The 16,090-nt window shown below is 53.3% G+C and overlaps 1 protein-coding gene across 1 annotated transcript in view; it reads left to right on the forward strand.

Moving 5' to 3' along the window:
• Positions 1-221: 221 nt before the first annotated feature.
• The window catches only part of FGF18 (fibroblast growth factor 18), a 73,082-nt gene continuing 57,213 nt past the window's right edge, over positions 222-16,090 (forward strand). Inside the window, exons 1-2 of the mRNA XM_010579153.1 lie at positions 222-374; positions 664-700. Coding sequence (XP_010577455.1) covers positions 343-374; positions 664-700 — 69 coding nt within the window. The 5' untranslated portion in view covers positions 222-342. The remainder of the gene's footprint in view (positions 375-663; positions 701-16,090) is intronic.

The raw sequence follows: 16,090 nt of genomic DNA on the forward strand, positions 1-16,090 counted from the left end.
TGGCCCGGGGGGGGCGGCGGGGGGGCACTCGCCGATGATCGGAAGTTACTGACAATAAGCACCTTCATCCCCCCCAAAGGCGGAGAGAGAGAGAGAGAGGGAGAGGAGGAGGAGGAGGAGAGACAGGGGGAGAGGAGAGCTGATGCCTAAGCGAGTCACTCGGAGGAGGCAAAGCGGGCGGTACCACAACTTCTCGGCGGCGCGGAGCGGCGCGGAACGGCGCGGAGCGGCGCGGCGCGGAGCGGAGCTCGGCGGCCGGATCGCTCCCATGTCAGGGCGGCGGTGGGGGACTGCACTCCGCTAGCGAGAAGCCGCTGACCTCCCCCCTCTCCTCGCCCAGCGATGTATTCACTGCTCTCAGCCTGCACTTGCCTGTAAGGATTACGGCATATTTTGAAATATTTTTGTTAGTGGCTTGAAATTTTTTTTTTTACCGGTTTTATGATTTTTTAATTTTTTTTTAAACTTTCCTTTTGGAGGCTCCGGTTGCGTTTTCCTCACAATCAGGTGGTAATCGGGACCCGAGCCTTTCTATACGCAGAGCACCGCTCTGCACCCTTTAAAAAATCGCAAACAAAAACAAAGCAAAAAAAAAAAAATCAACTTTAACCATTTTACCGCATCATTTGATCTTGTGTTGCTTTTTTTTTTTCTCCTCTCCAGATGTTTACATTTCCTGCTGCTGTGCTTTCAGGTACAGGTACGTGTCCTTTCTGTCCTCTTTCGCTTTTGGTTGTAAAATAGAAACAAAGGCGGCGTGCTGACCTCGGAGTGCCAGGCAGTTTTGGCTAGGGCTTTCACTTTTTTTCCCCTCTAGTTTTTATAGCTGTATTAAACCGATCCCCGCGCCAGATGCTGGAGCGTCACTTGCCCTGCGATGGGGCTGCCCCTCTCGCTCAGCTCCTTTTCAATGACCGCTTGTGCCGAGGCCCCACCGGCGCAGCCTCCGCGGGTGCTCGGCCGCCCGGTGCGGGTTGGGGCGCAGGCGGGTGCGCCGGTAGCCTGCCGTAGCGGGATCCTCTGGAGTGCATTAGCGGGGCTAATGATGTGAGAGGGAGTGCTGGACTCTCCTCCTTGCACAATGTTGATTGATGCACTTGCCTTGGAAGAGCAGGCGCTCTCCTGCTCGCCCTCCTTTTTCTTTTTTTTCTTTTTTTATTTCCCCCCCCCTTCTTTTTTTTCCCTTCCTAGGGAACTTACTCCCAAAAACTGATACTTTGAAAAACACAAGTTTCCCTAGCCAGGAGAAGGAGGCTGCGTGCTCCCTCCCCATTATTCAGTAGAAAGCCGTCCAAGTCAGATCCTGCCTTTGATCCTGCCTCGGCAGGAATGAAGCCGTTGGAGGAACACCCTGAGCGGCGAGGCTCTGCAGCCCGGGCGCCCGTGGGACGGGGACGGCGGCTGGGGGTGCCGGGGCGCCCGCTGCCCCCCGACAGCCCCGGCACCGCGCACCTCCCTGGGATGGGGATTTTTAGCCGGGCATCCCGGAGCGGACCCACCTGCGGGGTCGGGCAGAGCAGGTGCCGCTGCCCCAGTGGCTCCGGCCCACCGTCCCGCTGGGGCTGGGGGCCGCTCGCGCCCCCCCCTCGGCCCCACGCGGTGCCTTGGCCGCAACTGCACCTGCTCAGCCTCTCGCAGATACCCGACGGCGGCGAGGGATGGTCCTGGATGAGCAGAGCCGCGGCCTTGGAGGGGGCTCCGTTCCTCTGGCCAAGCTAAAACCCCAAACCAGCCCCGTCCCCTGCTCCCCCATCCCTCAAAAAAATCCCCGGTCACATTTTTTTTCTCATCCCCTCTGAAAACTGCAGCTTGAACCTAACACCAGCAGAGCCTCCCCTCGGCGGAGCAGCCTCCTCGTCAGGAGAGGATCCACAGCTGTAAATTACCCTGCGGTTGGAAGGCGTTTGCTGTATTTCTCCGGTGCGTTTTTTTTTTGGTGGTTTTTTTTTTTTTTGAGCCCAAGGAATAACAGGCTGCGGAGGGCTCGCAGCGACGGCACCCTTTGCAGCGGGGAGATATTTTTTTGCGCTTGTGCGGTAACTGAAGTTAATCAGTCCTCCAGCCCCCTCCCTCTCCCCCTCCCTTCGGTGCTTTTAGTGAATCAGAAAAAGTTTGGCTGGCTGCCTGGAAAGCACTTGCTAAAATCTGATCTCTTACTTCAGCAGCCTTAAAACTTGGGAAGTTATTGGCATTTATACAGTTGGAGCTTGCAGGCTTCCAAGGCAATAAAATAATAAAAAAAAAAAAAAAAAAGCAAAAAAAAAGCAAAAGAAAAGCTCTGTGCTCTGGTGCTATTAGAACCATACTTGCTCCATTTCGTACTGATTTTGCAGCATTTTGCGGGATTTGAGGCGGGGATTCGCCGCGGATGGGTGCTGCGGAGGTGTCCTGGGCCGCGGCTGGAGGGGCGGTGGATCTCGCTGGGTGTTACACCGAGAGGCGAGCTCTTTCGGCGATTAGCGTTGGGAGCCAAAACATTAGATTAGTCATACTCAAGGGCCTTCAAGTGAGTGTTTACAGTATTAATGGTAGATGAAAAGATGTGAATGCTGTAAGTTTTTATTGCCCATTTTGTTACACTTTCTTTCTGGATTTATTCACGGGATTACATGTTTTGAGCCTGAATGGGAGCGAGGGATTATAGGATTTCTTTTATAATGATCAGTTTGGGTAGGAGTTAGCCTTTGGTGAACTTGAGTAAATTAATGCATCACTTAGGTTTAATATTTATTTAGGCTAAAGGAAGTTGTTTAGTTTTGCTTAAAGGGCTCTGTGTTGTATTGGGGAGATTTAAGAGCGCCTGAAATGGATTATATTCTAAGGCTGCCTTTTGCCCTCCCCTGCAAGCCACGATCAGCGGGTCGTCCCGCGTGTTAGTCTTAGAATTACGCTCCTCTGCTGCTGACTGTTACCCTGTGGCTCCGCATGTGAAGGTAAAAATCCCTCCAGCGTGTGTTGGGGCTGGAGGTATTCTGGGCCAAAATACCATGGCTCGGGTATTTTCTATCTTCTGTTAGTTACTCGTGTACAAAGACTGCGGTGCGTTGACGTGCGAGCTGCCTGCAGTTCGGTGGTATGGTAGCTCAGCTGCTGGCTAAAAGCTTTCTTGCAGACCCCGCGCCCGCCTCTGCAGCCGCCCGTAGGTGACCCGGTCGGGTGTAGCATCACCCGTGGGCAGGTTGTGGCAGCGCCGGAGAGGCGTTCCCCAGCCCGAACCGTGGGGAGGTCAGAGGGACCAGAGTTTTCGGGAGCAGGATTTAGACTCCCGGACAAGTCAGACTCCTCCAGGGCTTTGCTGTTGGGTGACATTTCCACCGAGGGACACCGGGGAATAGCACGTGGTGGGTCAGAGGGGAGCACTGCTGGACTGTGGGCCGTGGGTGCTGGCGGCTGCGCGCCGGCACGGCCGTGAGAGCAGCCCTGTGCCTTGCAGGGCTGCGAGGAGGACAGCTCGTTCTCCGGTCCCTTCCCCCGTGGCAGCAATGTCCCTGTCTCGTTTTCTTCTCTTGCATCTTGGGAAGTTCCTCTGCTGCCTGGGGTTGCCGCAGTCCCGAAGGCAGCAGGGACACTGGATATCCTTGGGGACACTGGAGAGACTAATTTATTTATGCAGGTTGTTCTTAGGGATGCCCTTTCACCGCTAGTTACTAAACTCTTCCTCTATTGCTTGTCTTTAGCATCCTTCAGTTTAATTCTCCCGCTGCCTTTTCACACTTGCAGAGGCAATTTGTCCTCCACGTGCTTTTTCCCCTCTGTATGTCCTGGAGCGGTGTTGGGTTTGGCTTTGGAGTCACTCCCTGCTCTTCAAGCGGGCGAGAAACCCGAGGAGCACCTTGCATGGATGGAGGGCATCTCCCATGCTGTGCTGGCTCTGGCAGCCCCAGTGGCCCTTAGGACATCGGGGTCGGGGTTGTGGGACCTCAGGAGCTCACAGGTCCCCCTTCACCAGTGCACATGGGGGCTTGGAGGCAGCTTCGGTGTAGAATGAGCAGCAGGATGCGAGGTTTTGGGTGCTGCCCTGCTTTGCAAGAGTTTCCAGCTTTTCTGCCCCAGGGCCATCTCCAGCGCATTGTCAGCCGGAGCATGGGGCGATGGTTGCATGGGCTGCCCCGGCCATGCCGTAGAGCGGAGGCTGATGCTGCCTCAGCCTCTTTCCTGCCCTGATAAACCTCGGCGTGTTCTTCTACATGAAGCGCATCTGTCTTAGATTACGAAGAGGTCCCTGATAGGGCCAAATCCTTTGCTTTTATGGCTCTTGTAGGTTAAGATCCAGCTTTGGAATCTGATCCAGAAGCAAACAGGAGGTCAGAGGAGCGCACAAGGCAGCACCGGGCTATTTTCACATCTGCTGGCGTTGTGTAAGAGGAAGGCTGCTGCGCGCCATGCCAATAGCAACTTATGTTTCTCTTAAGCTCCTGTGCAGCGACAGACAGTTATTGTTTGGGGCTTTGTAAAGTGAGACACAGAGAAGTGTTGCTTCCACACGTTCAGTGAGCCAGATCCTGCGGTCTGGCGAAGCTACGCGCAGCACATGTCGGAGGCGTGAGCCTGCTGAGCGGCTCCTTCCCTTCTCCCCGTCTGCTCTGCTGCAGCCGGTCTCCCTGGGGGCGGTCGGACGTGAGTGCCACCGAACGGCGCCGGGGACACCGTTGCGGTCCTTGTCACAGCCCGCCCGGCTTGCCTCGCCGTGGGGTTCCCGGCCGCTCCTTCTGCGGGTGCGAAGCGGTGCCGGAGCCGAGGTCCCTGCGCACCCTGCCCTTGCCCTTCTCGGGTGGCACGAGCATCTCTCGAGAGATGGCGGCCGCGGCTGCGTGTGCTGCCAGGGATCGAGGCTCCGCGACTCGGGCATCGCTGCGTCGCTCTTGAAGCCCACGCTATGGGGTAGCGCAGGCGCTCCTTCGCTGCGGCGTACCGCTCCGTTCCTTGCGGCAAAGCCCTTGCGTGCCGAGACTCGGCGGGGGCCCGGCGCCCTGCGGCAGCCAGGGTGGGAGATCCTGCGCTCGCCCTCTCCGCTCAGCCTGGACCGGGACCACCGAGTCCTCGGCACGGCGTCCCCGAGCTGGCGCCTGCCTCCTGCTCCACGAGGGTGTCTGAGCCCCCTTGGATGAAGGTAGCACTCCTCTGTGGAAACATCTGAAGGGAGTTCTGCTTTCCAGTCTCGTCTCACTGTGGTTCCTGCCGTGCCGCAATACCTGCCTGAGCTGGCCCACCCCACGCTCGTGTGGGGCTGCTGACACACAGGTTGTACAAGTGATGCTGTGAAGGACAGAATATGGCAAAGGTGGTCTGGGAAAGGCTGGGAAGTTTTCTGTTGATTTTCTGATCGCAGCCGACTTAATTTTTAGGCAGTGAGAAGACAAGAGAAACTGCGTAAGCAAAGCCTGATTTAATTAGAGGAGGAGGAGCTCAGCGATGTTGATGAAGCGCATGACCCCATCACGGGCTGGAGTTGATGAGATGGTCCACGACTCTGGGTCTGCGCTGCTGCTGGACTCGCGGCAGCGGAGGCAGCGCCTGCTCGGGTGGCTCCCCTAGTCTGCGCCCTGCAGGGGCAGGGCTTGGTTGTGTATTAAACCATTTTTTCCTGTTTAAAACCCCCTTGCTCTCCGGGAAATGACCATGCTGCTTGCCACAAGGGATTTTTATTCCCCCCTGCTGACTCATTGCTCTGGTTCTATGAAGTGGTGTGTCCTGAAGCTGCCCCTCATGCCCTGCTTCTGCCTCCCGGCCTTTGGAGAGCTCAGGGTTGGGGGGGAAGAGGAGACACGTTGGAGCAGCAGCGTGGGCTGGAGCGGGGAAGCCTGGCAGCGGCCCGGCGCTTGTGCTGATGGTGCACGCTCCGGTTCTCCCATGGGAAAAGCAAGACTGAGATTAGGATGGGCTGAGTGCAGGTGTGGGTCTTGCTCCTACACAGATGGGGGTACGCAGCCCGTGCTCCCCCACCCTGGCGGCTGTCGGCTGCCCACCCTGGGCACGTGCTGCCTTTGCTTCCCACGGTCCCCAGCCCTTCGATGTGCTGGGGAAGGTCCTCTGCCAGAAGACCCTTCAAACACATGTTTAGCAGGAAGATTTGGAAGGACAAAGCTGGTTTCCAGGTGGCTATCCCAGTGAGGCAGAAACAAACGTGAACTCCTTCAGCATTTGGGGGCTTGGCGTTTTCTGGGTGTGTTGTGGCAATGGGCAGCAAAGCAGAGCTGCTGCTGGGAGGGTTCAGTCCGCACACCCGCATGTATTGCGGTTTGTCTTTTCAAAGCTCTAGAGACGTGCAAGATGCTTCAGAGAAACAGAGAAGGACTCGGGAGTTGAGGAGAGCGCGTAGAAGGGTATAGTAGGTGCGGGGTTCAGATTTCCCCTGTTCGAGATAGCTGAGTGCATTGTGGTTGTTATATTTAATTTCTGTTTTGCTTTCCTTATTGCACCTGGCATGTCCAAGACTGGACGGAGGTGAGCGATGCTGGGTTTAGAGCAGTGCTGGGTTTTGGAGGAGGGATGCCCGCTCAAACCCCGCTTGTTTTCTGCTTGTAGAGCAGCCTGGCCCTAGTGTACCGAGGCAGGAAAGAAAAGAGTGGGACGGGCAAAGGGTGACGCTTCCCAAGCCCTGCGGGTGCATTTGGGATGTGGTGATGCAGCTAGTGGCGGGTCCTTTGGTGAGGGGCAGGTGGGGTGGCTGCTGAGGGCTTCTGGGGGCTCAGGGAGTACGAACAGCATTCAGGAGACTCAGGTGGCCACTCAGAATATTTGATTTTGCTGTAAGCTGATAGTGCCAAGCTGGTCAGCTGGGCAAGTGGATATCTCCCTCTGCTGTGGGAGTCTGAGCTCAAGAGAAAGACTCCCCTGGGGCTGAAAATAATTTTTTTGGATCTATAAAGCTACTTCCTGGATCCTTGGGAGTAGTTTTATGGGTCTCTTCCTTTCCTTAGGAGCTGGGAAAACCCCTGTCATGCTCTCTTGTCTCTTCCCTCCACCCTCGCTGCGCAAAAGCTGCTTTCGCTTTGATTTTCCCCAGATAGGGACACTTTAGATATCAGTTGTGATAAAAGCAGGTGAAAAATGTGTTCAGGGAACAGCGTGATTTGAAAAAGGAAAAAAAGGAGTGGCTGCTCTTGGTGCCTGGGCAGGGGTATGTGAGGATGGACACCTGCTGCCGGGGCCTTTGCCTCGGGTGTCTGCAAACTGCTCCGGTCCTGGGAAGGCTGGGGTAGGTCACGCCATGCGTGCTGGGGGGGATGGAAGCCTTGGGCGCAGGGAAGCACCTAAATTCCCTCCTGCCTGTGAGCCCAGCACACGGCCCCGATGGGGCTGGCAGGCAGGAGCCCCCAGGATGCTTCCGAGAGAGACGCTCCGCTGCAAAGCGTGACCGTCCTGTGCTGTGCTGCTGAGACCGGGGGGGCTTTCACTGGGAATCTCCGGCCCTGACACGTCCGAACCTTACTTCTTTTTTTTTTTTTTTTCCTTCCCTGGGTTTTTGTGTTTTGATCACCTGCTGTGCCATAACAGCAGGTACAACCAGAAATTATGCAGAGCTGTGCATTACGCTGCCTACCTGGTATGTCGCTTCTGTGTCCTGGTACCTCTCCAGATGTCCATGGAGGATTAGGCATCCAGTGAAGCAGCTGGAGGGAAAGTAAGAAACAAAAAAAACCCCAAAAAACCAACCCAAAATAGAAAAGACTGTCTGGCTCTGCCAAAGTATTTTCCTATTGGCATTCAGCAGCCTCGCCATAGCATGAAGAGAAAGAAAGGGGAACAGAGAGGAAGGAGGAGGCTTAGCCTGTCATGGTCTGCGTGTTTCCCTTTGTGTGAGCCCCTTCCCGTGGCGGGGGCTGCGGTGGGTGGGAGCCGACGTGCCAATCTTCCCCGCTTGGCCAGGGGCAGGCCGTGGGGTTCATGCCCCCGGCGTCGGGCTCGCCGGCTCGCTTCGACACGGGGCTGGGCTCCCCGGGCAGCGCTTTGACACCTCCCTGCCTGTTTTGCCCGCACAAACAGCTGGATTTCAAGCTAAACCACAGGGCAGCGTTTTCCACGTAGCGACAGCACATCCTGCCCCGGCACAGCGCCGTGCCCTTTGCCAAACTCCACTTACACCCTGCTCCCTGCACGCATTTGCTTTTTCACGAGGTTATCTGCTTTATTCCGCTGCAGCCAGCAGAAGAGGGGTCGTGCTGCCTGGAAATCCGCGATGCCTTTGACATACTGACCTCGGAGTGCAATAACGGCCTCTGACAGCATCCTCCTGCCTCTAGCTCCCGTCTCAGCGTGGTGCGGCTCCTGCTTCGTGGCTGTAGCTGGGCGCGTGCCCCTCCAGCCCGCTGGCGATGCCAGCTGAGGTGAACTTTGCTTTGGAGGCAAGCCGGGAGGAAAGGGGGAAGATCCGAGGCTGCGGCGTTGGGTGAGCGCAGCCCCTGCCTCGGGGGGGCGGTTGAAACGGGATAAAAAGCGGGCGGTGGGGAACAGTCCGGCAGGTCCCGCTCGGCGCTGTGTGGCTGGTGATGATGGGAGACGAGGCAGAGCCCGGCCGCGGTGGAAGGTGAGGCAGCGCTCTCCCTGGGTTCGTTGGGGCAGGGGCAGAGCCTCGAGCGATGGCCAGGCTGAGGGGCCGGATCCTGCAAACAACGGGGGGGCTGGCACCGAGGGGCAGCAGAGTGGCGAGGGGCTGGGTGTGCCCTGCGATTCCCCCATTAATGTTTTATAATCCAAATCGCGTTGAGATTGATGAATGCTAAACCTTGGTGAAGGTCCCAGGGGGCTGCATATTGCATGGGTACAAATACCAGAATGCAGCAATTAACTAATTAACGGATTGCTCTTCCTACGAGGCATTTCCAGCACTCCTTATTCCTCCCGGTTCCTTGTTCTCCTGCTGCATATTTCAAATCCCTTTCTTTCCTGCTAAAATACTATCTTTGGCATCATTTTTAAGGACAGCTTGTTAAAAAGCTGTTGTATCTTTTGGAATACCCCAAGCTCCTCTTCTGCAGAAATCCAGAATTAACAGAAAAATGCAGGGAGCAGTGGCGAGCCTGGTAAATAACTGGGCTGACAGCGTGCGTGCTGGGTGACTGTGGGCACGGCTGGCAGGTTAGGAGGCCCTGGGAATATAAATTAGAAAATGGGATGAAGGGTGATATTGATAGAAGGACATTTTGCTGCTTCTCTGTTGCTCTTAATCCATTTGAAGAGAGGGGTGGTCTGCAAAGCTGGCACTGCGGTCGCAGGGGTTCCCTCACCTGCAGGTGGGACTGGGGTCACCTCCTTCCCTGCAAACCCTGGGCAAGCCGCTAACCGTGCTGCTCCTTCTGTCAAATTGTCAGGTACGAACCTCAAGAGGTACTAATGTTTATTTTCCCAGGTTGGATTAAAACCGTAGGCAGAATTTGACTCAGTTGTACGAATGTACGAGCTAACAGCGAGTGGGGTGCGTACTCTACTTCCAGCCATGATTTCCAACTACAAAACGAAAGCTGATTTTGACCCCCTTAAGCTGCCAGGCCCTAAGGTTACAGTCCTGTATGAGTAGCATCAGTCCCTCAATGTGAGGCTGTACTGTAAGATTGCATGGTGCAGGGTGGTATTGATTATCTGTAAAATAAATTATGATGCATGTAGTGCAGGTTTCTGACCCCGTGGTCGCGACCTTGCGGTGATTGGGGAGACTTCCGACCAGCTGAGATCAGAATAGCAAACAGCCCCCCAGCAATCAATAGGAGAACCAGCAGGTCTGATTGTTGGGGCCTTTTACAGGAATAATGTTTGATGCCGTGTACACATGGCATTTTTATCCCGGGGAACAAGCGGTTCTTCTACAAACTTTGCCTGAAATTAGATGTGGAACTCTGTGTTGGGTGTTCTGCTGTGCAACAAGCCAGCCTAACCACGGGGCAATTGGGGACGGAAACTTTTGCGGTGCGGTGTTTCTACATCGGGGTTTTCAGTGATCAGCAAAGCTGGTACCTCTCGGGTTGGAAGGGAGGCGCGAGGGCAGCTCTGCCTGGTAGCGCTGGCCAGCCCCAGCTGTGGTCTGCGGGGCGGGCACGGAGGGTCCCCCCCGGCTATATTGTGTATTTATTTTGTGAATTTGACATAGCATTATCTCAGCCCCTACGAGAGAACTCTTCTGGCCTGCAAGCCAAACTGACCGATTTGTGGCAAAATGGATAGCTAGGTTGCAGGGCTGAATTTTTAAGAGATGTGCAGATGCCTGCAGACGTGGATGCGGTGAATGAGGTGCCTGCTCCAGTGTTTTGCTGGGGTTGCCTCCCTAACCTGCGCAGGAGCAGCTGAGCCACCAAAGCACTGGCAAGGTGGGGGACGGGACTGGGCTGCCCCCGAAGCACCCCAAGAGCATCAGCCTCGCTCCTGACCCCGCGAGCACGAGCGTCGCAGCGGAGCCTCCCACTCCTGGGTCAGCCGGGCTGCGTTCGCCAATTTGGAGAGGGAGTAAATAAATGGGAATAGTCTGCTAGAGGGGGGAGAGGTCTTGCTTTTGTGCTGTTTCTGTTGCAAGAGTAGGTAGTAGGAATTTAATTGCCATTTGAATTTAGTGAAGAAGAAATTGAATTTATTTGTGCAGTTTTCACTTCTTTCCAGGAGCCTGACTTCCCCTGCATGCACCATTGCTGTGCATGCCGAGAAGCTGAACAGCACTAGGTTAAGTTGCAGGGTTTCACCTCTAAAGAAAATCTGTGCTAGCTCTCTGACACAGGGCCAGCAAGGCTGAGCTCGCAAAGCTGCTCTGTTAGCCGGGTGGTGGGCCTGGGGAGGTGGGGAGCTCCAGGCATTCCCAGACCAGGTGGGAGCTCTAGGCATTCCCAGACCAAACAGGGAACTGGTCGTACTGTTTCATGGGCACCGTTTGTGTGCCGGGTGCCCGTGGGGCTCTGGACCGAGGCACGGTGCTTTACGGCATCTTGGTGCTGTAGGTGTGAACGCCAGTGGTTCAAAGAAAGGGTGGTTGGGGAATCTCCAGCTTCATGTCGTAAGGTCTCCTGTCTGTGTTTGCCCACGGCTGGCCTGAATTTCCCCCTGGCAGCATTTTTTCCCCACTGCTGGTGACTGGTGATGGATACAGCAAAGCGTGTTGGGCTTTCCCTGGTACCTGCAAGCTGCAGCAGCCCAAACCTCGGAAGGTGCCTTAGTGATTGTAACGCCTCTTTTTTCCCCTATTTAAAATGTTTCAAAAAAGGATTTATTTTCCAAAACTGTTGAGAGTTGTTCCCTGAAAATGGGAAACCTGCAATCTAAATTAATTAAAACCAAATGAAACTTTTCCCTAACTCAGCAAAGTAGAAAGATAAGAAATCCTAATTGTCTGGCATTTGCAGTGTGAAGATTTCCACACAGGAGCGCAGCTAATAGACATCAGTACAAATCTTCTATTAGAAAACAAACCGTGCTTTTCATTTCTGGCCCTAGGCTCACATGTTTGTTATATCTGATCCTGAAGGCAGATTGACAGTTTGGTTTGGATTAAATTCAACACATGGTTTATGCCATGCTTTTGATAAGGCTCAATATTAATCTGATTTTTTTTGTGTGTGTGCGGTCTTTAGTACACGAGCAGCAGAATTGTCCATTCCTAGGAATATTTTTGCAGTGAAACCATTGAGGAATTTATTTCTGGAGGGAAGATGAAATTACTGATTTTAAAAACTCTCAAGATCCCAAGTAAAGTTGAAAGCCATTAACTACAGGCAATAAGCTTGACATGACCTGAGCAGGTTTTGAGCTATTTCATTAACTGATATAAAGAGCATTTTCTTTAAATATCTTTGGAAAGGCAGCAGAGGAGGAGACTGGCTCACGCAGAGGGACCAGAGCAGGTTCCTGTACTTTTACCACCAGCATCGGCTCACAGTTCTGGTTAGCTGGGAATGAAGATCGTCACTGTTTGCACCTGTATGTGCTTGTGAACTCAGGTTTCTTCACGGGAATAACGGGCATTGCCACTGTCCGCTGGTTCCCTGAACGACCTCCTACGGTATGTCCCAAAGATGGGCTTTTCGGTACATTGGCCCATTAGGTACAAATAGTTATTTATTTGTATAGTATATATTTATTCTGTTTATAAAGGGTCTTCACTCCCTGAAGCTGGTGTCTCTTGCCATTGCTCTGTTCCCTAGAAAGAAAGTGGGGAAAAAAGGTAGAACTGGGAATGGGGAGGACCAAAGGAGAAGAGCGAAGAGGCAAAGGAGAAATTGCTTGCTGCCTTTGAACTCTGTGGCTCAGCAGTTTTGTGCCTGGAAACCTGGCTGCAAAGCTTTGTGTCCATCCTCGCCGTAGGATGCAGCGATCTGTTGTGGCTAATTTTGGGATCACCTCCACCTCCGATGCAAGTGTGGCAACTCGCAAACATGGTTATTTTATCAGGGATGAAGTTGATCCCAAAGCTTGTCTTTGACCCTTGAAGATAACCAGTGCTGGCAGGACCTGTCGGTTGGTTGTATGGTGCTAGAACCAGACACTGGAAAAGCTCCGACTTGGTGGTGATGCTGAAAGCAACCGAGATCCTTATCCCAACTATATATTAACTTCATAAAAAATGAAATTAATGAGCTGGAGATGAGCATTGCCTGGGTCTACGTTCATTTGAAGTTGCCTCCGGCAGCGAGTCGCATCCAGTGAGGTGCCTAAGTGAGCTCTCCTCCGAGTGATGGAGCTCCCGGGGCACGTGTCTCTGGGTGAAGTCCTTGTTTCTCAGCAAGACGGTGTGAGTTCCCTACATTCATCCGTTTTGGGTGAGGTGGAGATCTCCAGCGTCAAACGGAAAATGTCTGTTTGCACAATTAGTGTGGCCCCTTCCTTCTCTGGGAGCAGAATGGTTTATTGATTTCCTTGGCCCGCTCGCCCCCACCTATTCAGCAATAATGACCCTTCCACCCCAACTCTAAATCATCCCAGCCTGCCTCGCCCGTAAGCCCTCTAATCTTTTTGGGTTGTTGTTGGTATTTATGCTCATGGAGGTTTATGATCTGTCGGCGCTGGCTGCTGAAATGCTTTATTTATCCATATGCTGGGCCACACAGGGAGCGTCCTTATTCTGGTATCATGTTCAGGATGCTGTAGTTAAGGTTTGTGTCAGCACTTCCATGCACAAACCTTGTTATTCAGGGGTTTTGCAACTCCGTGGAAAAGAAAACCAGTGACCTGGCACGGCGAGGGGAGGCTCGGAGGCACACATGAAAGCCCAGCAACCCACTGCCCATTTAGGGATTATTAGATGGGCAACCTCTTTCCTCGAGGAAAATAGCCAAAACCATCCTCCTCCTTTGGTTTGATTTTGTAAAAAGAAACCCCTCTTTTGTGTGCTTGTATCGGTGTCGGAAGGGGGAAACACAGTGAGGTAGGACGCAGGCTGGAATCCTCTCCCAGTACTTAAAAAATAAACATCCGGCTGATGCGGAACAAAACTGCCGTCTCCTGTGAACAAATCGTGTGCTGCGGAGGGTGGAGGGTTTGGGGAAGGCAGTGGCTGCTGCCCCGCGGCCGACCGACCGGCCAGCAGGCTCGGCACCGCAGCCCTCCGAACAGTAGGCGACGGGGTATATAAATGTGATTTATTGCCCTGTTAGCACAGGAGCTTGTGGGCTTATAAATTACTTGGAGATTTCTCGATAATGTGGTATAAACAGGAGAGATAATAGGGCTTGAGAATGTATTTCAAAGAACTTTTAGGGAAGGAGAAGTTTCGTGGCTGTTGGCAGGTATGGGGTGATGGCTGGCTGTGGTGGATGAAGAGCCTTTACAGACTAACCCAGCCGGGATATTTTTTTATTGCTCCCTCTTAACGGCTGATGGATTTTGTGGGTGCTCCGTGGAGCAACCTGGAGCAGAGTTCGTAAGTCAGAGTGAAAGTGCTCGTGGAGCCCATTAGCCCAAGAGAGCAGGCTGGGGTTTGCATTGGGGGTAACTTGTTTAGGCAGAATTGATCAGACACGTGCCTGCGAGCAGGAGCAGGCAGCGATGCAGCACCTCCGGCTTCCCCAGAAAGGGGACCCTGTGGCAGCCGGGTTTTTATAAAGGGAAACCGGGAGTGCCAAATAGATGCTCGACTCTTTTGTTAGCAGGTACCAAGCTGGTGTGACTGGCAGCACTGAGTTACTGCTCCAAAGCCATTTTTCCCATCTCCGGGATGGTGCCGGCAGTTCTTGCAGCGTGTCACCGCGTGTAGCCGAGGGGACTCTGCCACCGCGCGTGGCAGCATGCGGCAGGCTGAAAGCAGCGGTGATGGTACAGGAGCATTGTTTTGGGGAGGGCATCAGTGAACTGGGAGGTGCAGGAATATAACTCCTCAAACACGCCTTCGGGCAGGGTCCGGGGGATGCCCAGCTTCGGGGCTCACCTCCCTCTCAGTCCTCGTTTTGCTGACCGCCTTTGGGTTGGCAGCTTCTCCGCGGGCTTGCGAGAGCGCTGGGCTTGATGAGGAGCATCTTGGGTGCTCACACCGAGAAAGAGGTGGTTCCTGTCGCTTGTGTTTTCCCTTGAAGCTTTTGGAGCTGGCCGTGTGTTTTGTTCACTAAACGTGAACTTCTAAGGCATTTTTTAACGTCTTGGTCTTACGTTGGGGATGGTTTCGGTCTGAAATTGTGCTTTGCTGATGGGTCCTGGAAGCTCTGCAGCATTTTACTCTGTGGCATCTTAGAGTGTGGTTTCAGGTAGGGCCACCCTGGAGAGATGATGGGAAATGGAAAAGGTTGTTGTTAATGATGATTTTAATTGAGTTTTGCTAAATAGAAGTGGGTCTGCCCAGGTAAGTTGATTTGAAGAGATGTAAAGTAGCACATTTTCAGATGGAAATTGGTTCTGTCCACCTCCTGCATCAGCAGGGCTCCCATGGTGATGTATTGGGGGTTCAGAGGACATCCAGAGAGCTCCATCCTGCCTTACAGTTCATGAAATAGGTTTTGCAAGGCAAGCAAAGCATAAAGTGAGATCAAAAGAAAATAACTCCCTTGCAGAGACGAAGGAAATTTTGCATCTTATGTTTCAAGTAAGAGAATTCCTGATCAAAATCATCTCTTGAAAGCCCTGTTCCAGAAATAGCTTGCAAGACTTTTGTAAATAAAGATGTTTCTTATGTACATGGGAAGAGAACTACACAGGAACAGCTCTACTAGTGCAGGTGCTTGGTCATGGTAACTTGGGGAGAGGAGAAGGAAACTCATCAGCAATGTGTTGGCAAAGTGTGCAACTGAAATGCGGAAAAGTTGTTTGAAGGACAAGGGGGGGGTGCTCATCTCCATGGCTGTGATTTCACAATTTGCCCTTTATTTTTAGGTAATTTGCTGGCCTACTCCACTTTTCACCCTGACCGCTCTTCCTCAACACTATTACCCCCGGACCTTGCCTTTAACAAGTCCCAGTGGGTTCAGAGGGCTGCAGTGGCTTTTTCCTGGGAGCTGGTCTCCTGCTGGATTGTGCTGTGCTGTTGTCCCAGTTCCCTGCTCTCTCCTGTTCAGGAGCCTCCAATGGCATTTCCCAACCCAAGCCTTCCTGTGGCACAGCAGCGCTGAGCATCTCTGGCCCCTGCGTGAACAGGGCACGTGAATCTTATGTCCCCTCTGTCCCCTTTCTGTGAATTTTGTTTTTTGATATAGCTGTGTACTTTGCTTTTTAAAGAGCAAGGGTTGTGCCCCTGGCTCTTCCAACGGTACCCCAAGTCAGGGCTCGTCTGATTGACTATTTGGATATGGTGGGTGAAGTCCAAGGACGGAGAACATGTCATTACATATTGCTAGCATCACTGATACATGGGAACTGGAAGAAGAAAAGGAAATGCCCAGTGGTGGTTGGTATTTTATTGGGTTTTTAGACCTGAGGAGAAGTCACCGTCTCTGTGAATCACAGCTTAAAGTTCGCAGAGATCTTCCTCACATACAACTGCTTTTCCTGTTTTGACACAAAGCTTCGGCTCAGCCTGGTGTTTGGGGAAGGGCGGGTCCACGGTGACCCCTCGTAATGCTGCCACGCGTCAGCCACGTTCAGCAACACCAGCCCTGCTGTCACCGGCTTTATTTCACTGGGCCAGGGTGAAGAGCCCGGAGAGGCTGTTCCCCGAGCTGGGCATCCCCGTCAGGTGTTGTAATTAGGCTCT

The sequence above is a fragment of the Haliaeetus leucocephalus genome, unplaced genomic scaffold (genome assembly GCF_000737465.1).
Source record: "Haliaeetus leucocephalus isolate CR32 unplaced genomic scaffold, Haliaeetus_leucocephalus-4.0 Scaffold656, whole genome shotgun sequence".
NCBI classification, from domain to species: Eukaryota; Metazoa; Chordata; class Aves; order Accipitriformes; family Accipitridae; genus Haliaeetus; species Haliaeetus leucocephalus.